The sequence below is a fragment of the Branchiostoma lanceolatum genome, chromosome 5 (assembly GCF_035083965.1).
Source record: "Branchiostoma lanceolatum isolate klBraLanc5 chromosome 5, klBraLanc5.hap2, whole genome shotgun sequence".
NCBI classification, from domain to species: Eukaryota; Metazoa; Chordata; class Leptocardii; order Amphioxiformes; family Branchiostomatidae; genus Branchiostoma; species Branchiostoma lanceolatum.
The window spans coordinates 23332979-23354621 of record NC_089726.1 but is presented as its reverse complement, the minus strand read 5'-3'; the positions used below and the strand labels follow the sequence as shown (position 1 = coordinate 23354621).

The following is a 21643-nucleotide window of genomic DNA, read 5'->3' as shown; positions in this document are numbered from 1 at the left end:
CCACAGGAGGGATCTACGAAAAATCGTGTCGACTTTATCATACACTGCACTAGAACAACAAATTTGAGAGAATGCAAATTTCCGTATTGTTGCTGTCGAAGCCAGACATATTTCCCCTGTTCTAGAACAACTCTATCGCATGGCACGCCAAATGTTCTTCTGGCGCCGTTTATACCATATAACGCACTTTGCCATTAAAAATCGAAACTTTTTTTTCGCCCAAACCAATGCCAATTGATTGTTTCAGTCTTAGAACAAGTTAAAAGTATCAGCCGGCACGTCATGCCGAGAGTTCTAAGCAGTTTTCTTTTCCTTCCGCGAGAGAAAGTAGTCCGTTCCATCACTCCGGGCGTCAACACCCCTTACAAGAAAGCTTGTTGCTGGAGTATATCACCGTATATCATCTTGATTAGAAGTTAATTACACTATTTCAGCTTTGTTTTCTACTCCTATAGATTTCTCAACCGATAGTTTATTACTTTCTTGTCAGCAATACGACCCGAATTTAGGTGATTTTTGTGTATTTTCTCCCCTTATTTTTATCCAGTTGTAGACTCCAAACCAACAGGAAATGTAGTGCGTGAAAAAGAGCAAACTTTCTAGTTTCTGGTGATATATGACTTGTGATGGATTTCGAGGGCGTAATACATTTCCCCCGAAATCGCACATGGTCATGTCATAATTTTGATTCCAGAATAGAACGCGCCCGGTTCGACCTTTTTTGTAATTATCTACTATGGACAGATCATCGTTCCACAAGTCTTAAATTTATGACAAGAATTATGTTTAAGGGGGTCCCCCGTTCATGAATGCCGAGTTTTAAGTCAATATACCAACCCGAAGTCACATAAATCTAAGTTCAAAATTTCTGATTAAGTACCATACCGAACCACGCGGCGTTTTGAGCCAGTTGTACGTTCCATGACCCCCGGGCTTCGGGACTACCTACAACAAAGCTTGTTGCTTGAGTTTACAACTATGTATATTCAATATTTCATTGCATCTATAATTTTCAAGTTTTCTATTTCACTACTATAGAGTTTTTGAACCGATTTTTGACCTGTACCCTTCTGATGGTATGACCTGAAATCAGTTGATTTTAGAGCAAATCCCCCTCGAGTTTTTACGCTATTTTCGATTTCAAAACAAAAAGAAATGTACTGCGTAGAATAAACCAAAGTCTGTACTTATAGGTGGTATATAATTTATTATCAATTTCGAGTGCGAAATGGGCTTCCTGCTAAATCGCGCGATGCCACTTTATCATAGGCGTCGTTTTGATTCTAAAAAGGAACGGCGTCAGCCCCGGCGCCCATGCCCATTCCACAAAGCGCACGCAAGACCCGCCCCGCTATGTTTATGTACCAGTAACCTTAAAACTAAGATAGCCTTTGCGAATTCAGCCCGTCTTCACCCATTAAGTTGCTGTAGGCTTCCTTTGACAATACTGGAGAGGCATTTCGTTACTGCAACTTTTGCCAAAAGTCGACTGCACTCAAATCAACTACACCGACGCCTTGCAACATTTTTGGCGTAAAACAGTTGAGAAGGTGACCTCAGTAGAAATGGAATTACAAACCCGTCCAGATTTCAAACCAACAAGATTTTTAGAAGAGTTAAACTAGAAGATTGAAAGATTCAGACGTTCTGGTCACTGAAGATAAAATCGAGGGCGTAATGCAATTCCCCCGAAATTGAAATTCGTCAAAAATGTAGCTCAGTACGGCACTGACATGTTCATGATTTCACTATATAACGGATATGAGCACGAACCTTACTAGAGTCGTTGTAAAACCCCTAGAACATGAATGAAATCGAGACCACGTGGTATTCCCGTCTGGTACACATAACGCAACATTCATAAAAAGGCCGCAAAACAGGCTTCACGTAGCTGTCAAAGTCGGATGAAATTTCATCTCGCTGCTATGCAGAGATGCAGAGAGAGATTCCTTAGCAACGCGTTGCTAAGGACCGCAGATCGAATCGAACTGCATAGAAAACCTGTTCGATTCGTGTTCTGTTAAGCACATGGCGTGCCGGCTGGTATTACACAATTTCCCGTCGAAATCAGCACCTTTGTAAAACTAAGTAACTACCGCGTTTAATTTATTTCGTCTAAAACGTGTTTCTACGGCCTTGATTTGATTTGATTTATTAGACTGTAGAAAAGTACAGCCAGGACTACCCAACTAGCCGAAGGCTATTACAAAGGGCTAGCCCTGGGAACAGTATTCAAAGTTCAATACAAACTTTCACAAAGTGCGTCAAACACACACATAGAGGCGGACACAAAACACAAAGTAAAATTACATAGAAGAAACTAAATCAACTAAAACCATCACAAGACTGAAGCGCATCCGGGACTGACTGTGGCCGAATCTAAGTCAATAGAGACAGTGCAGAAGAGGGCGTGTAAGATCATCCTGAGACAGAACTACACCTGCTACAGCTCAGCCCTGACAGAACTCTCCCTTACACCACTGGCCCAAAGAAGACTAGAACTATGCAGAAGTTATGCCCGCTCCCTTCTGAGATCCCCGATCTACAGAGACTGGCTCCCACCGTGCCGCGAGGCGATCTCCGGCAGAAAGACCCGGTCGTGTAGCCGGCTACAGACTTTTAGAGCAAATACTGTAAGGTTCACTAAAAGCCCCATTTACTACATGGTAACCCTGCTAAACAGCACTGACTAGTAAGACATTATGACATTAAGATTTTGAATCCGAAGAATTTTGTAATTGTGATGGTAAAAATGAAATGTTTTTATGTATATGTAAATTTGATTATTGATAATGTAAACAAGCCTGTTAATTCAGCCCTAGGGCTGCTATGAGGCCTGTATCTGTTTGTCTACTGGACTGAATAAACCTGTCATCATCAAAAAAATACACGAGACTAAGCTATATATAAATCGTTAACAATGCCAAGCCAAAACTTAGGTTCATATATTACGTACTAGGTTACTTCGATTATACAGCATGTCATCTAATACTTGTGGTACGTCAGTCAATAATTTACAGAGTATTTGTTGCCGAGTGATGTACAGAGTTTGCTTTTGAAGGAGCTGACTGTGAGGGATGTGCGGATATTACTGGGAAGAGAGTTCCAGAGTGAGATCGCTCTACTAATGAATGTTCTCTCATCCGGTAGTTTTGCACGTTGGAGTAGTCAGGTGTTTACTGTTTCTTATGGGATGGCGGGAGTTCGGGTATCAGGCGCACGTGTTCGGGGTAGCAAACTCTGTAAATGTGGAGGCCTTCTGGCGCCGTTTTCACCATATAACGCACTTTGCCATTAAAAATCGAAACTTGTATTTTTTTCTCGCTCAAACTCATTCTAAGAGTTTGTTTTATCACTAGAACACGTTATAAAGTTGCTTTACATCATTTCTAGTTGAAATCCGTAACTTTTCAAACGAAAATTTCAGGTCGTTTCTTTTCGGCGTCAAACATCGATTTGAAGCCCTTTAGAGCCGTTTACAGCATATAACGCGCTTAATGTCATGCTTGGGCCGCGAAAACGTTCGATACGGGTGTTCCGGACCGTGTGATAAATATAGAATACAACGCGGGGTATTCCGTATCACCCGATCGCGAGGTGCCAGCCCGACCGCGGGAGGGTTGGGACCGAGGTTGATGCGGAATACCCCGTGTTGTATTTCATTTATGTCATACCCACCAGAGAAAACATACATTTCAATGAGGAATGCGCCAGAAGTTGAGGAAGTTTTGTGTCCCCGAACAAAGAACTGTAACAACATTGATTCCAACCTCCGAATCCGGTATTCGAATTTTCGACGGCGGCGCAACCGGCGCGCTCGAAATGCATTCGAAATATTCTATGGAAGCCCCCTGTGATACAACTCTAGAACCTCAAGTGATACGGATAGTTATCACACGGTCCGGAACACCCGTATCAGGCCCAGGTATGACATAATTTCCCGTATCATATAGGATTCGGGAGTTGTATCACACGGGCTTCCATAATATATTTCGAATGCATTTCGAGCGCACCGGTTGCGCCGCCGTCGAAAATTCGAATACCGGATTCGGAGGTTGGAATCAATGTTGTTAAAGTTTTGTGTTCGTGGACACAAAACTCCCTCAACTTTTAGCGCATTCCGCATTGAAATGTGTGCTTTCTCGGGTGCGTACGGTCGTCGGGCGATCCTACCCGCGGTCGGGCTGGCACCTCGGGTGATACGGAATACCCCGTGTTGTATTCTATAATCGAAACTTCGTTTTTATCGCTTCAATTCATCGACGCAGAATGAGGTGGTCCTTGGCCCAAACCTACAAAAATGGGAAAGTTTTGTGTCGGTGGTTACCAGTTGCCATGGCAACGGCCATTTTTCAAAATGGTGGATTTTCGCCTTGTGAAGGCCGCTCTCTCACTCAAAATGGACCATCTTTGGCCTTCAATTCAGCGGCAACACTGGAATTTCCAATAAGTTATCTTGTATCTGATTTGGAGCCGAAACTGAGAATGTGACATTCCGGGCGCGGCCATTTTGTCTGTAGGGATCACGTATTTTACCCGTGCTTTCCCCCTCAGTGTAAGCGCAAGGGAAAATTGGCGAGAATCCCTAAAGTTGGCGCATGCGCAAGTTTATAGCGCTATTTGGCGCAGTGCGGTGAGACACGCGCTCTAGGGCCGCCCTAAAGGTCAGATGAGTGACCCGAACAGTTCCACCTGGCAGGGCGCGACCAACAGGTGGGGCCGGAGGGGGATGGTTCACAAGAAAAATACTAGTGCCTGAGTGTGTGTGTGTGATCAGCTTCTATTAAACTTTGAATTCTCCAAACAAGCACGCTTTTCCTATCTACTACCTGTGGACATGCTTATTTAAAGAGTATCTTTTACAAACGACATTGTAGTTTTTAACGCATGACGTCAAGCCAACACCACGCCACGCTGTGTGATGAAATGAACCTCCCCCTGTTTGTATTGTGTGGACAGTTTCTGGTCTGCCGGCTGCGGGCAGGAAGAGGCTCGGTGGTTCCGCGAAGACACCCACACAAAACCGCCACGTCCCTAGTCTTGCACGGGACATGAGGAACAAGGGATTGCCGTCCTTCCGCGGAATCAAAAAATAAAAGCCTGCCAGTGGTTCGTTTACACACGGGAACATCACGCCAGTCCTGTGACTACAAGGCACATTTTCTTGCTGGTAAATACAGCTGGATCGCGCCGCAACGTTCCCGCCGACTCGACATGCGGCGATGACACTCCGAGTACTGGAGGACGACTTGCTGTGAGTCAGGCAACACTTCAGGTGAGGTAGAACAGGTAATCTGCATTACTCAACATACAAAACGCGGATATGCAAAACTTAAAAGATAGCAAATCCAAGCGTCGTGATCAATATGTGTTGATTGGATCCGTCTAGATTGTAATGAATACTCGTGTTTTCGGTGTACAATTTAGTCTGGGGACAACAGTTAGGGCTATAACTGGCTGGCATGATCTCAGGATATAACGTATTCCTTTTGGCACAGTATTGATACAACAGGCGTGTAACAGAGATTACAGTTATACGTCATATTATATCCTACGTTTACCTTGCTCTCTACATTAGTGTTGCTTGTCTTTCTTAGTTCACTCTATGCTTCACCAACCCTCGAGGTAACCAAAGTCTCGTGCAACAAACCAGCTCCTGCCGGGTACGCTAAAACTTCGAGATTTAGACAGTTTCTCTGTCGATTTTACGGCGGGATAATGTATGTATACTATATAGAATATAAGAACGACCTGGAGCATAGAACAGACAAGCGACCCCCGAGGCGTGTGAAGCCTGGAACTAGTCTGACCGGTTTTACTGCAATGAAAGGTTTGGGTCATCGCGTTCTGCTGTTTTATTCAAAGTGGCACTGTTTGTTCCACCCTATCATTTCGTGGTAATGTTATGAAATGTTCTAATGTTTATCACCAGATGGTTATGTTTTAGGTAGAGTTCGTGTGTGTGTGTGTGTGAGTGTGAGTGAGTGTGTGAGTGTGTGTGTGTGAGTGTGAGTGAGTGTGTGTGTGTGTGTGTGTGTGAATGTGTGTGAGCGTGTGTGTGAGTGTGAGTGAGTGTGAGTGAGTGTGAGTGAGTGTGTGTGTGAGTGTGAGTGTGTGTGAGTGTGAGTGTGAATGTGTGTGTGTGTGTGTGTGTGTGTGTGTGTGTGTGTGTGTGTGTGTGTGTGTGTGTGTGTGTGTGTGTGTGTGTGTGTGTGTGTGTGTGTGACTGTCTGTCAACACGATAACTCGAGAAGGTCTGGATGGATTGTCTCAATATTTGGTATGTGAGTAGGTCTTGGTGAGACCTTGAAATCATTACATTTCTGGCCCCTGGCGGCTAGTTTGTGATACGTTAAATGGGCCTGGGGGATGACAGATACTGATTGGGGGGGGGGGGGGGGGGGGGTACTGATTGGGGGGAGTAGGAAAGGGGTCAGCAGCAGTTGTTCACTATTTTGGCGATAGAAGAAGGATCAAGAAGGACCTTAAAGGTATGCGGAGGTCTTGCATGAGCGGGGAAACGCATGAAAGAATGACCCGCTCTCTGTACAGATCACGGACCAGAAGATACACGATTCATTGGTTGAAGTCATCGTGACGAACAGATCAGAACATGTCACGCTTGAAGGGATTCCCTTCATCTATAATGACTTGAATTGTGACCAGGCCTGAAGGCCTCCATTTCAAATCATTCAGGTACAAGCCTTGTCACTCGAGCGTAGCAAAGGTGTACTAACTGTTGGTAATCAGGCACCTACGCCTCGAATGTATTGTGATTTGAGTTTTAAAAAATGGTTGCGTCAGATCAGATGGTTAACCTCCTTGGTTAGATTCGTGAGAGATCCTGAGATCTTTCATTGTCTGTTATCACATCTACCCTTCGCGGAGATGGGCTTTAAGTCGCCAGAACTCCTTTCTGAATATAGACGTATATATGGTGGTCCCAGGTACTACTTGTTAGTTTCCTTTGAAGACAGGGAGCGACTACTAGTACATGCTTCAGTTGTATCATTGTCCAAGTGACGAATTTAAATACGGACACGCCCTTGGTCGAACACAGTACACAGTTCCACTATGGCGTGGAAAGGAAACAGGTGTTTATCAACAACTGAATGACGGTTAGCGTTAATACACAAGGAACGGTGAATTCGAACGGCGTGTGTATTTCTGTGCATGTGTATGTGTGTATGTGTGTGTGTGTGTGTATGTGTGTTTTTGTGTATATGTGTGTGTCTATGCTTACTGTGTGTTTTTGAGTGTTTGTGTCTGTTTGTTTGTTTGTGTGTTTGTGTGTTTGTGTGTTTGTTTGAGTATCTGTGTGTGTATGACTTGTATTAGCCTAGATCATCCGACCAGAAATCCTCATCACCCCACGCACAGGGTTTGGGTCGTTGTTGACATTCCTCCACATGGCTGGGTTTATAGCGTCATTAGAATACACTTTGTCGACAGCATGTTTGCTTGGCGATAGGCCTTATGTAAACTATCCCCTGTACATAACACAAGGGGACTGTTACAAGTAACAAATAGTGTGTGCACGCGATAGTGTTGCTACCCTGTCAGCCCTTGTGGATATTGTGCGTACATGTTAGTGAAATGCGACTTGGCAAAGAGGATTGTTTCCAATCTCCAAGCAGATGTTGGGGATTTCAACGTTTACTGACCGGCTTGTTTTTCAGACAGTCCTGTACTCCGGGAACCGTCAAAAAATTACGATTCCCGAACATCTGCTTGAAGGTAGCGGGGTACAGCCCGGGCCCCCTTTAATTTAGATGTCGTTTGCCTGGCGAGCTACTCTCCAAGCAGATGTTAATGTGTTATTTTAGACGTTCTAGTAGGCGCAGCTGGCGGTTTTGTTACACAAGTTGGGCAAAGTATCTACTCTCCAAGCAGGGGTTAGGCCCCGGGTTGCTACACTGACTTGGTTACTGCCTAGTGTTTTCAAACAACTACCTGGACATAAATGGAAACAGGTATTAAGGAAATCGTTATTCCTTGTGAAGGGGGTTTCGAACAGTTTACCCTAACCGCAAACACCATACTCAATTCACAGAGGTTTGTGTCCTACGGACTCTTATTCTACTGTAACAGTGTATTCACCGCCGGCATTGTACATTTTCATAATGGTGTATTCAGATTCAACACAAACGATGACAGGGTAAACTATTGGTAACCTTCCACGTGTTTGCAGTTGTTGAAATCTGCCCTTGCATTCTACCAAAAAAATAATAAAGATACCAATAATGCTTGCAAACTCATGCCCAAAGGCGAATTGCAAGTGGATACACAGATACGATAACTTCTAAAAGTTGCAAATGTCTAGTCTATAACGTTACTACAGATCTATCTGATGTTTCTACATACTGGGGGGGGGGGGAGTGGGTAATGAATAGTCCCACGTTTTTAATGATCAGCGGGTCCGGGTTTTGCGGCTTAAGTAGAAATGTAGGTTTTTGGAGGGTTTATAGATGATGTTAGCTCGAGGACATTGCATATAAAAAAATTTAAAAAATTCAAAAAAATGTATGTCACAGCAAAGTCTGAATGTCATCAGTCCCAGTGCATTTTTGTTGACGGTTCTCCCTGGTCATGTGACGGGCCAGGACGTCCGTCTGGTTCCGTGGATGTGTGATCTGATGTGGAACAGATAACGTGCTCAAACCGGGCACAGAAACACGGTCCCCCGAAAGAAACATGGGTGGCCTGAGACTCAAATTATTAAAATCCATGAGGAAAATCGTCCCAAGTCTCAAGACGTTGTTGTCACCAAGGGAAACAATTTCTTTTTCCTCCCATAGTGATTCATTCACATAGATGTCGTCTGTGTCTCCCTGTCGATATTTTATACAGGCATGTACAGGCATGTGGATGAATGAATGGATGCTTATTGACAACGCATTAACTGACAACGTCATTAAGTTGGCCATACGATGATTAATGCTGAACTGGTGCGCGATTTTCATACTATAAGATGCAATAATAATATATAAAATGAGGAGACAATAGGTATATGGTACTTGTCGTAGCTATCATTTTATAGCAATAGTAGAAATGATCAATGATAATCAAGACAGGAAAAATATATTATGCAAATTAGGACCAAATTTGCATAATTTGTATTCAACCATGTCCACTGTCACATAACTTCCAAACGCCACAAGTATGAAATTCCAGTAATCTACCAATATAGAATTACAATATTTTTTCCATTTTTATGCAAATTAGGTCCTCATTTGCATAACTTTTATCTATCAATGTCCCTTTATTTCCCAGGTATATATGTTGCATTTCTGAACTGTCGTACCATTGAATGGAGTGGGTTTATAACATTTCCCCATCAATTATGCAAATTAGATTGTGATTTGCATGGTTACCATTTCGTTACATCAAGGAACACTTAGGCTATCCACATAATAGAAACAAGTATATAGGTTTGGTTGTATATCCCTCTGTGGTTTGACCATTAGCTTTGTGGTCCCTGTGGACTTCTTTACCTAATTCTAAACTGACAGGTGACACCTGCCATAGCATGCCTATAAAGGAAATACAAATATTCCTCATTACTTATGCAAATTCAGTCCAATTTGCATGATTTGCACTTCATTGTGTACATCTCTGTCTAAGCTACCTGCATATTAGATTACATGAAAATCTGTCATTCCTGTCTTCAGTTATTCTCCTTGGAAGATTTTGACAAAGACGCCAATGCAGTTCCATTGACACATACATGTACCAGGGGGGCCAAAATCAACCTTGACCTTTCTCCTCCCAACACCTACCCACATACCAAATATCATTACAATCCATCTAGACGTTCTTCAATTATGCCGACTTTAAGCATCCGGACGCACACACATACACACACGCAAACACACACGCAAACACACTCAAAACAATATTTCCATGAAAAAGTCTTTTTTCATGGAGATACTAACAATGTGGGTCGTGACAATATGTACATGTGTGGACATCGGTCGGGTTACCGGAAACACGCCAATGTTCCCAGGCCTGATATACACACGTACCCAATGCCGGGCGGGATCAAGTCGGGCAGACAGGCAGCGTTTTAAACTTTTGAGCCCATGCATCTTCAATCTACACACTTAATTTGCACAGACTGTCTATATTCTGTCTAATTTATTTTGTTTATAGGTAACTACGCACGTCATCTGGACCCAACTCTAATCTGAGGCTGTTCATCGACACCAGCGACAAATTTCTGATATTTTCAAAAGGACAAAGGTCTGGAAAGTTTCCGGACAAAATGGATGCACTTTTAAAGGAGCTGTCGTGCCCAGCGTGCCACAGATTACCGTCCGACCCTCTGGTGCTGCCCTGTCAGCACAGCCTGTGTGCCAGGTGTATCGAAGACGCCTTAGCCAAGCAGTGCCTGGCGTCCCGCAAGGGCAAGAAAAACGAGAAGGAAGACGTGAGGAAGAGGCTGCGCTGTCCGTCCTGTCGGGAGGAGGTTGTGTTCGACGAGCGTGGAATCGACCGACTGAGGCCGAACATCGCGCTGCAGAAGATCATCGCGCGGGTTCGGGGGGTGGACCTGGAGGCGGATGCGGAGATCGAGGCGGACAGAGACTGTGAAGTCTGCGAACAAGCCCCTCCTGCTAAGGCGGCGAAGAAGTGCGTCTCCTGTGACCTGGCGTACTGCGAGGAGTGTTTGAACTCGGTCCACTCACGCCGAGGGTTCAAGAAACACAAGGTGACTGACATAGGGCTGCCTCGCCAGGGTATACCCAACACACTCATGTGTGGGGAACACAAGGAGGAGAAAACCAACCTGTACTGCACCACCTGCGCATGCGTCATCTGCTCGCTATGTAAGCTGGTGGGGAAACACTCCGAGCACCAGGTCCGCGCAGTCGCACAGGAGTACCAAGAACTCAAGGTGTGTGTCCGTAACCTTCAGTACGAACTTACACTGTAGTATAAAGTACAGTACTCAATTCTTCCATAAGTCCTATCACTATCTAACGAATAACCGCTTGTTTCCTTTACCATTGCCAGGAGTACATGGGGAGTCGCCTTGAGGCGCTTGCGCAGAGCATCAACGAGCAGGAAGATTTCATCAAGGAACTACAGTCCAAGTGTGAGACGCTAGAGGTAAGATTGACATTACATGCTGGGATCTATAGATACATGACAGTGATGCCGTACCTAGGCTTGTTAGCGTTAGTTCGCTCCCGACTGTCGCCCTTTGTTGACAGAGATATTCACAATACCGTTGGATAAGTCATGATGTCCAGTTTTATTGATAAGATATTTATTTCTTATTATCATTTTCGGATTCAGTTTGGAAGGTTTCTTTGAGACTCCTCTTACTACTAGCTTGAGAAGACTTTAAAGAGGTGTCATTCTCTGATCTATGTATTTGCCAGTCCAAAGGTTTGTCTTACTTGTGTTACTTCATGTCTTGTACGTATAGGAGAACGCTAAGAAGCACAAAGAGGTCGCACTAGAGGAGATCGACTCCCTTATCTCTACCCTACAAAAGAAGAAGGACTACCTGACAGACAAGATAGACAGGTGAGAATGAGGAGGAATGTGTTGTACATGTACTCGGGAAACCCCACGAGTGCTCAAGACATAAAAGGGGCATCGAAATCCATTTCTGATAACGTTACCACTAACAGATACGGTACGCCTAAACACCTCACCCGACCTCATCCGACCTCACCTGACCTCATCCGAGTCTCAAATGCAGTGTATACGGGGCAGGGACATTATTTGACGTTCTGGATACGTTAAATATACAACAAGACAATCCATCCAAGCCTTCTTGAGTTATGCTGTTTGTTACAAACACACACACAAACACACAAACGCTATCCTCTGCAAAACCTTCTCGGCGAAGGTAATTATGAATGCAAAACAAGCAGCAAACTCCAAGTATTTGCCAGTTTTTGTAAGTTACTCGGCTCGTTTCCAAGATAAAAGGGTGATACGTGCCGTTTTGAGTATCATGGTCACGGAAAAAGTCAATAGTGCGGTCAAAATAGGTCAGATTAAGCATATAAATGTGACTCGGGTATCGTGACAAGTTCACCAATCTCCTACAGTGCTTCAGAGGAATCAGACCGTATCCAGAACGTCAAATAATGTCCCTGCCCCGTAAACACTGCATTTTAGACTCGGATGAGGTGGGGTGAGGTCGGATGAGGTCGGGTGAGGTGTTTAGGCATACCCCTAACATATGACCGTCGACTGTAAAGCGTCCACTCTTTAGACAACTCTTTCGCTTGTTTTTTTTTCAAAGCCAAGTCAAGATGGTCGGATGAGCAATGTCCTATCTGCCAGTATCATAAATCATTTGAAAGAGGAGAGCATTTTTTTCTGTGATAACCAACACAGAAGAAGTACTATTGTCGTGAAGTGAAAGTGTGAAAACCTACAAGTATGTTAGGTATTTGTCTTTCTCTACTAACCGTGAAGTTGGCCGAGACGTGACTGTTTCATGACGATATTGACGCGCGTTTGCAGAGAGAGAAACTCCAAGTTACGTGCTCTGATGAAACAGATGGCGACACTGCGCATGCGCATGGACGAGGGGATCGGCGTTGTTGCTTACAGTGGCATGATCTTGAAGGAAGATGACCAGGCCACGTTTCTACAGGTAATGATTCGCCCCTTTTCACTCCTACAATGGTATCACAATCATTTATAGAGTTTGATCTGATTTACTACCGGACCAAAGTCTCACGAAGACATTGTTTGTTTTTTCTAAAACGGTTACTTCCCGCACAAAGTGAATTTACCCACAGTTTTGACTGTGCATCACCAGTTTATCTATTATGACGTCACTTCCTGCAGATTACGGAAAATGTGACTCAAACAGTGACTGAAATGTGGCATCTCCGGTTTCTATCCAGTGATGATCACTAAGGATACTGATGATTATTGCTTTTTTTGTGTATTGAAGTCTTGATTTCCTGGTTTTCACACCAATTTCTGCCATGTTCCCCTTCCAGACTGCCGTTGCCTTGTGTGATAGGTGAGTTCTGCATCAGTGCTATCTTGAAGGGTAGAGTGGCCGTCTGCTGTACGCGCGGCATGCTTGTTGTGGTGTCCAACACTTAGTGGTATCAGATTTAAAGAAGTAATGAAAAGACTGTAACAAAGAGGTGAAAATAGATGAAATCACACACAGACACGCATACACAAACACGCGCATGCATACACATACACGCACGTACACACACACACACACACACACACTCACACACACACACACACTCGCACACGCACACTGATACACATAACAGGCGAAGGCACAACAGGCGAAGGCACTCAGACACACACACACACACACGCACACACACACACACACACACACACACACACACACACAAACATAACTTCAGTGGGGATCGAATGATCAAACATGGTGAAAAACAAGTATTTGCTGTACTGGGAGATGGCTTCATATGGTTACATCAAATTTTATCTCATTTCTAGAGTTAAAGCGGTCACATGTCCTGAGCCTCTATATCCAGCAGCTAGTGACTACTTCCGGTACGGTAACCTGGACTTAGTGAGAGAGCAGGAGATGTTACAGAGGATAGACTTCCAACAAGATGGTTTGTTTGTTTGTTTGTTTGTTTGTTTGTTTGTTTGTTTGTTTGTTTGTTTGTTGTATCTGCTCTTTTTCTTTTTTTCCTCTTTTACGACATGATGTGACGTGTGGTAAGGATGTTCAGTGCTTTTCTACAGGGAAACACTGGACAAAACCCTTAGATTTCATCAGATTCTAAGAGATAGCTATTCATCCTATTGACTGCAAAGGATGACGTTTCCTCTCTGTGTGCACAGATCTGTCTGACGTCAGTAGTGTGGCGGGAAGTCACGTGTCAGCCACCATGGACCCTATCACCATGTCTTATGACATCAGTGAGTTAACGGCTCTCATACTTATCTCTCTATATTTATAATTTTTCGTATTCTGAAAATTCTGAAATCAAAATTGAACCATTCGACTATTCATAAGAAAATACAGACATATTTTTAAATATGTTCTTTAAAAACTTTAAAAAGAGTTTACAAGGTAACAACGAAGTAGTTCAAGTTACTTTCGATGTTTTCGGAATCAGACTGTCTTGCCTATAGTGTTGTGACTCTACTTTAATTATCTTGTGCCCTTTTAGTGGAGGAGCCTTCGCTGAACTTTAAGATCATCATGACAGGTGACTCAGGTGTGGGAAAAACCAGCCTGGCTGCCAGGTTCGGCAATAACAGGTGCACCTTTTTTAGTAGCTCGTTTCTTTCACAATCCTTCGCTTGTCGATTACAGCCAAACCTCCCTAAGACAAGTCAAGGCGCTGGGGAAAGTGCTGTAGACTTTTGGTCACTATAACGTTAGATAGATTATCGACCGATCAGAGGTGAGAACGGAAGGCACTTAATTCGATCGCGGTCGCTGGAAGTTACGCTGCCTAGTTCAATCTTTATTGACACAAATAAAAAGGTTCGCATGGGAGGGCTAGTTTTCAATCACTTGATTACTGATCCATTTCTTTGTTCATCTGTGATGAAACTTTACAATATTTGGTTTATTTTGTATTCATGGCAATGTGGTCTTTTAAAAGATCACACCATCTTCTGGAGTTCAGTTGATATCAATTTCCCTGGAGAATCATCTGACAGATGCAATGGTTGATAAACTTAAGAACGTTAACTTGATTTGATTATTGATTGATTGATTTATTGATTGGCTGATTGCTTGCTTGATTGATTGATTGATTGATTGATCGATTGATTGAACAATAGATTTGATAAAGATCAGAAGCCCACCATCGGTATAGAGTTCGTGTCGAAGACAGCAAAGGTGGACGGACGGATCATCAAGGCGCAGGTGTGGGACACGTCTGGACAACAAAAGTACAGGTACCCAACATGTTCATCTACTATTACAATTCAGGAGAATGATAATTTCAAGTTGGCCAATATCAACTTCTTCTTCAGTTATGTAAGCGAAGTAAAGATCAGATTTACAGAAGTAAGAAGTAGTCAGCTACTATTATTATACTGAACAGTTTCATGTTAAATCTAAACTGTAAGCAACTTAGATGTTATTAAACCTGTACTATATGGGTGGTTGTACGTAAGGTTAATGTTGTAAGTTGTCCGGGATGTTAACGTTTTGTTTTCAATTTTTCTGTCCCACCCGCTGCACTGCTGTTTATCTGTCAAGTACGTCACCTCCATTGCTTGCTTTAGTTCTATTCAGTTCTATCATTTTCAATTCTGTACACTTCGTAAGATGATACTAGTATCTTATTTGTTTTCAAACATTGTCATGAATGTAACTAACTGTTATATTCTCAAAGACACATAAATTGCATATGTCTATGACTTGATTAAGACTTTGAAACTCCGTGATACTTGAAAATAACTTAACACATGGTAGAACAACACATTATGTATATGCGAGTCAGCTGACTATCACATTCTGCCAACATTCTGCCTTGCAACATTTCCACAACAAACGCATCCCGGATACCGGGTCGAAAATAGCTACCGTTGGGAGGTTGTCGGACCGCTTCAAAGACATAGCCACCTCAACCTGCGATAAAACGTAGAAATGCAAAGCAGAATCATACAAAATATAAATGCTCGACGGCCACTTTCTCATTGGTCCAACCGCTAATTGCACGTATCATGCTATCATTGACTGCGCTGGTAATTGTGATGGACAGTCAGAATTAGTCTTCTAGGTTGCACTTGCCATATCACGGAGGGGTCAGGAAAATGGCGCGAGTTTGTGAGATTATCCCATAGGTTACCACTGAAATTACACAAGTTTGAAGGCTTCCCCGTGGGTGTATAACGTATCATCCCGTCCTTTTCAGACCGATGATCAGTGCTTTCTGCCCGGGCGCGTTGGGGGCGATGGTAGTGTATGACATCACAAGAAAGGAGACGTTTGAGCATGCGCGGACGCACCTGAAGGAGGTACGTGAGAAGGCCGACACAAACATCGTCGTCATGCTGGTGGGGAACAAGGGCGACCTGGGGCACAACCGCGCCGTCACAACACAGGTGGGTCACGTGTCATGACGTCACGCGCAGGGAGTAGTGGGTCACTCTACCCTGACCAACCCTAAGTTCTTCACAGAGCTGAGTTCGTGTAATGACTTCTAGAAACACAATGAAATGCGCTGTCATAGAAACAAGCCTATATACTAAGATCTGCGTCCTATTAAGAGATCGAACAAATACACGTCGGCGTTAAAGGTCTGGGAAAGTAGTTTGCACAACCAGACTGCCGTTCAGCACCAAGGACGGGACCGGTTGAACTGATTTCACATCTGTCGTCGTCATTCTGTTGACTTGTGTGTTTGTACGTTTTTCGATGGATTCTTATGATTTAGGAGAAGTTGGTGAGTTACCGTGATCCAAATATGTGACCCTTACTTTCTTGGGCTGAGGTAGTAGTGTTCCACGAGCAGGCCTTGGTATGACACGGCATGACATCATTTGTTTGCAAGGGACATGGTATTGACTTGATCATAAATATGTTCTTATTTGCGGTTTTCACGACCTGTTTCGTTGTTGAACAGGTTTTCATTGTTGCATGTATTCTGTGTGTCGCATGATGACAACAGTCTTTCAGGGATCCATCTTGTATCTTCCCTCCCGACAGGAAGGGCGTGAGTTCGCAGACAAACGTCACATCCTGTTTGCCGAGACTTCCGCCGGCGAGGGGAGGAATGTGGATACGGTGTTCGAGCGGCTCATCAGCGAGATTTACCACGAGTCGCGCGACTTCAGCGACAACTCCACCTACACGGGCGGCAGTCTGGAGGACATCAGCGATGTAGACTCGATGTTTGACTAGCTGTCACATACACAAGAATTCTATCCGTCGTACCAAATCGTATGTTTTGCATGAAATTCGTCTGGGTTTCATAAGATTGGTAGAAATGCCGCGTAGGTACATTTCTCGGTGATTCCACAAATCTGAACTGAACGTTTACTGAGAAAATTTGTTTTAAGTTTTAAGATTGCTTCTACTACGCTTGTTTTACTGTTCAACTTCAATGTTCATTAAGAGGAAGTTCACAGTATTTTACGTTGTGATGGTGCCCTGGTATCGTACTGTACAGAAAAGGAGATAGCATATTGTGAACATTAAATGGTATATGGGAATGGTAACATCGTACGGGCGCATCAAATCTAGTGCTATTTTCAGTCTACATAAAAGGTGGGGTTTACAAGATAAATGGTGTTGATCATGACATGCCACTAATCGTATATAATTTATGGTGTTACATGCAGTGAGTGCGTGAGTGAGTTCTGAGTGAATGAGTGAGAGTGAGTGAGTGAGTGACTTCTGAGTGCATGCGTGAGTTCTGACTGCGTGCGTGAGTGAGTGAGTGAGTGAGTGAGTGAGTGAGTGAGTGAGTGAGTGAGTGAGAGTGAGTGAGTGAGTGAGTGAGAGCTGGATAAACTACAACCCGGTTCTTTCCAAATAACCACCGATAAAAGCAGTGCATGAAGGGTCTGTTTTAATTTGATATATCTCTCTCACTGACAACTGCTGTTCATTGAACAAAACAGCCATTCTGCTATGCTTCATTAAAGTTTAATCATTTGGGTATCACTGGTTATTGAGTGTTTAGAGGATTGCTTACTTGCTTATGTTTAGAGGATAGACGTGATATATATAGTTGAACTAGTTCCACGAGTTCCACGACCTCATACTTTCACCAAATGTTAATCGTTGTGAGTGACGTGTCATAAATGTTTGTCATTGATTAAGCAAATGACCCCATTTCCATGAATTATATACGCTGGTCATCATCTTTCTCCAAATAACGCAAATTGATCAAAGTATGAAAGTCTTATCTTAGCAAAGAAGGCTGTCTATTGAATTATAGCATTTTCTCATTGGTTATGCCAAATACCAAATTTAAAGACAATCCATCCAGAAATTCTCGAGTTGTCGTGTTAACTGACGGACGGACAGACATAACCTTCTTGGCAAAGGTATTTATATTTCACGAATAGTTACAGTGTGCAAATATATTGATACATAAGAGAATGTTTACCCTTAGAAACTGTAGTGCACAGGGTAGAGAAACCCCATACATTGATGTACTCAATGCGCAAATGACTCCTTACATCTATATAATCAGTGCATGGTGAGATTCACCATAACCAACTTAAAGAATTATGTTAGTTTCATATTGATTATGCAAATTAGGACCTTGGTTTTATGATTAGTATATGTTAATGTCCCACCTGCCCTAAAGTACATGTTTCATGAATTAAAGTCTTACTATGGAAAACAGTGGCATTATAGAAATTCCTAATCAGCTATGCAAGTTAAGTCACGATTTGCATTTGATTGCGTACAGCGCTGTCTAACTATCTGCATGTCCAAAATCATAGTTTTGAACAAAACACCTTTTCAGTCCCAAAAGTTACTGCGAGGGGGGCTAAATCTACAAATGTACCTTCCTGGCAAGAAACATAGAAAACAGGGGTGTGATAGAATTTCGTCATGTATTACTTAAATGCAGTCCTATTTTTGTGTAATTTCATGGTATACATCTTTGTCTAGGCTATCAACATATATGGTGTTGCCAAAAATCAGAAAAATACGTTCGCTTGTTCTTTTCTTCAGTTTTCTTCGTTGAAAGATTTTTACAAACATTACTCTGTAGTTCCAGAAGCAGCTGCTAGGGGGCCCAATCTTATATCACTTCTTCACAAGAACAAGAAAAGCTGCCAGGAGGCCCAAAGTCGACATTGACCTTTGTCTTTCCAAGACCTGCCCACATACAAAACTTCATCATAATCCAAGTTTTACTGACCACAAATATCCGGAAACACGAACACACAGACAGACACACCAAAACAATACATCCATTTTTCATGGCTGTAACAGTTTGCTTAGTAAGATTAAAAAGTACATCGTCTATATTTCCACCCTTTCTGGTTTATTTTGGTAGATCTAAAGGAAGATATGCATCATGATCAGACGCGTTCAAGGTCGATAAATAATGTTTAACATGATTTAATTGCAATGGTGCCTATCCAAAGACCTGGCGTGTTGACAACAGACTTATTTCCGGTATACACGGAACTCAAATCACAAGTTTTCGTCTAAGTCATGAAGACCCCGCACGGGTGAATATTTGCCAGAAGAACTTGGCTGACTCGACTAACAAAGCACTTGTTTGACTGACACATCAGTGGGACAACAAGGAAGGTTTCTGTTAGCCAGAGCTAATGAGCAAAGTACCCATTGGCAGGTTTTCTGTCAAACACTATAATTTGCAACAGTTTAACGTTCGTAACAAGCCTCAGTAAGTGTCGAATTGTACCATGTGGCCTGGGCCATGGGGTAGTTCCTACAGTGACGTTCGGCGCGCTGTGTTTTGTCACTCTAACAAGTCTTCCGACGAATGCACAGGATCATGGTAAGCCACGACATGTCCTACTTTTAGTTTGGAGGAAGTAAAGTAAGCATTTCTTCAAGATTTAAGAAAATCGGATACCGGGGCAAGGAAAACTAAACTTTACCTGCCATATACATTCCGAAGACATTTGTTTATTTTCTGTTTTTCTTGGAGTCGTGCAAACGCTCTCATTGTACCGTACTGAAGTTACATGTTGTAGTGTTTATGATCATGTGTGCCAATAGATTTACGTAAAACTGTGTCCTCGATCGATAAAAGATATGTAAAACTATACAATTTTTTTCGTAAACGGAGCCTTAATTTTTCTACATACTTTTTCACTAGGTTTTTCATTGCAAATCTTGTGTCATCTAATGGCATTGTGTCGTTTAATTCGGTAGTTTTATACTTTCTGTTGCATTCTGATCAAGAAGAAAACAAAAATAGTCTAAAAGTAAATGTAAGACATATGTCCCTGGCAAAGACAAGCCGGACAAAAATTGAAAGGAAGGGCAACAAGGTTTGATTTTGGAATTCTATTGCCAGTATCGATGTAGATCTTATGCCTTAAACAAATCTGACATGGTTTGTCATGGCGAAAAAGGCATGAGAATGAATAGTAGTAAGCCATGAACTAAAGCATACAAGTATATTTTGTGGTTCATTGCAAGAAAAGCTGTAACAGTGTCTAGAGAAAGCTGAGTACAAACGGAGAGAATCATCAGTCCGTCTGCATATAGTGTAGTTTATCAACTAGAAAATCAGGAAGTGGAGACCTGGGCCTGCGTTATATATATATCTTTAGAACGCGACAACTACGAGGGGAAGTCAGTATAAAACGTCTTTTTTATCATAGCAGGTTCATTTCTGTATGAAATGAGCTGAAATTTGGCACAGATGTAAAGAACATCTCTTCTTGAGACTGAAGCATCTCAATGTGCTTTTTACATTTTCACCAGTGACTGGGTTGACTTCAAGTTGACCACACCCTTGGACGTTTGTCAGAACCAAAGACAAGTCAGACATGACCCGTTTACAATTACTTTAAGAAGCGTAAATCAAATCTGTATGATACATGGATACATGTCTCTTCAACTTACATGCCAAATTTGACTCCTTACAGTTCCTCTTTTACAGCTGCTCGGATAAAGTGAGGAAATTCCTCTATATGATCATGAAATGCGCATTATAGTTAGCTATATCATTTGTTTTAAGTCAAGAGAAGAGAATGTAGGAGTTGGGAACTTTTTTGAGCGATTCTATTTCCTGAGCTCCATGATATGTTCCTTCATGGGGTGAAGCAATTATTAAAATCATATCAACATCAGTAGAAGAACTTTCTTTGGACGTGTATACAATAAGTTATATAGTTGTATATGCAATTCGCAAAAAAAAGATTTTTAGATCTATTCGTTTGTAGATAAGAAGAGTTGGCTTTCATTTTACCATTTTCCTCTCTATAGTTACCTTCGCCGAGAAGGTAATGTTTTCAGTTACGCCTGTATGTATGTCAAGAGCATAACTCGAGAAAACCTTTGATGGATCTTCATGCATTATGGTTGGTGAGCAGCGATTGTGATAAAGAAGGTCAAGTTCAAAAATGATTTACCTGGCGTTTTCCTACAGAACTGCAGTGGACTTTACATGTCTGTGTTAGTATGTAGGCTACGAAACTGAAGAAAACTTTGATGGATCTTCATAATTTTGTTATGTGAGTAGCGGTTGAGGGAACGGAGGTCAAGTTCGAAAATGGTTCACCTGGCGTTTTCCTACAGTACTGCAGCGGGCTGTGTATATATATGTGTGTTTGTATGTAGACAGCATAACTTGAGGAGCTGTTGACGGTTGTGCATGATGTGGATAGGTAGGGGTTTCGAATAGGAAGGTCGAGTTCAATAATGGGCCTCCTAGTGGGCACATAAGATACTGCAGCGGAGCTTCAATGTTTGAGGTCAAACTTTCTGGAGGCGCCAGGTTCATGATTGTCAAATAGTAAGCAGCTTCTGGGACAGGAAGTAAGTGGTGTAAGTTTGGGCCCCCTAGCAGCTTGTTTGAAACTGCAGTTGGCATTTTTGTTGTTACCTTAGGAGGCGAATGACTCAAGCAGGGGTTAGCAGAGCGTCATGATTTATGGCATGTAGATAGCTTGAGTGATGCTTGACATAAGTGAATACTTATTATGTAAATTAGGAGCTTATATGCATAATGAATGAGTTAAGTTGTTTATCCGC

The 21643-nt window shown here is 42.6% G+C and overlaps 1 protein-coding gene across 3 annotated transcripts; it reads left to right on the top strand.

Annotated features, from left to right (window-relative positions):
* Positions 1-4937: 4937 nt before the first annotated feature.
* Positions 4938-17605, top strand: LOC136435764 (E3 ubiquitin-protein ligase Midline-1-like). 3 transcript variants are annotated; one of them, XM_066429467.1, is made up of 12 exons: positions 4938-5275; positions 10153-10897; positions 11017-11112; positions 11435-11535; positions 12490-12622; positions 12978-13000; positions 13465-13586; positions 13819-13896; positions 14151-14241; positions 14773-14889; positions 15867-16044; positions 16649-17605. In XM_066429467.1, exons 2-12 carry the CDS (start codon positions 10265-10267, stop codon positions 16841-16843), a joined length of 1767 nt encoding a protein of 588 aa, XP_066285564.1. In that variant the 5' UTR covers positions 4938-5275; positions 10153-10264; the 3' UTR covers positions 16844-17605. The 3 variants fall into 3 exon arrangements, with proteins under 3 accessions (XP_066285564.1, XP_066285562.1, XP_066285563.1); XM_066429465.1 differs by having other exon boundaries at positions 4939-5275; positions 15855-16044; XM_066429466.1 differs by having other exon boundaries at positions 4939-5289; positions 15855-16044.
* Positions 17606-21643: the final 4038 nt, after the last annotated feature.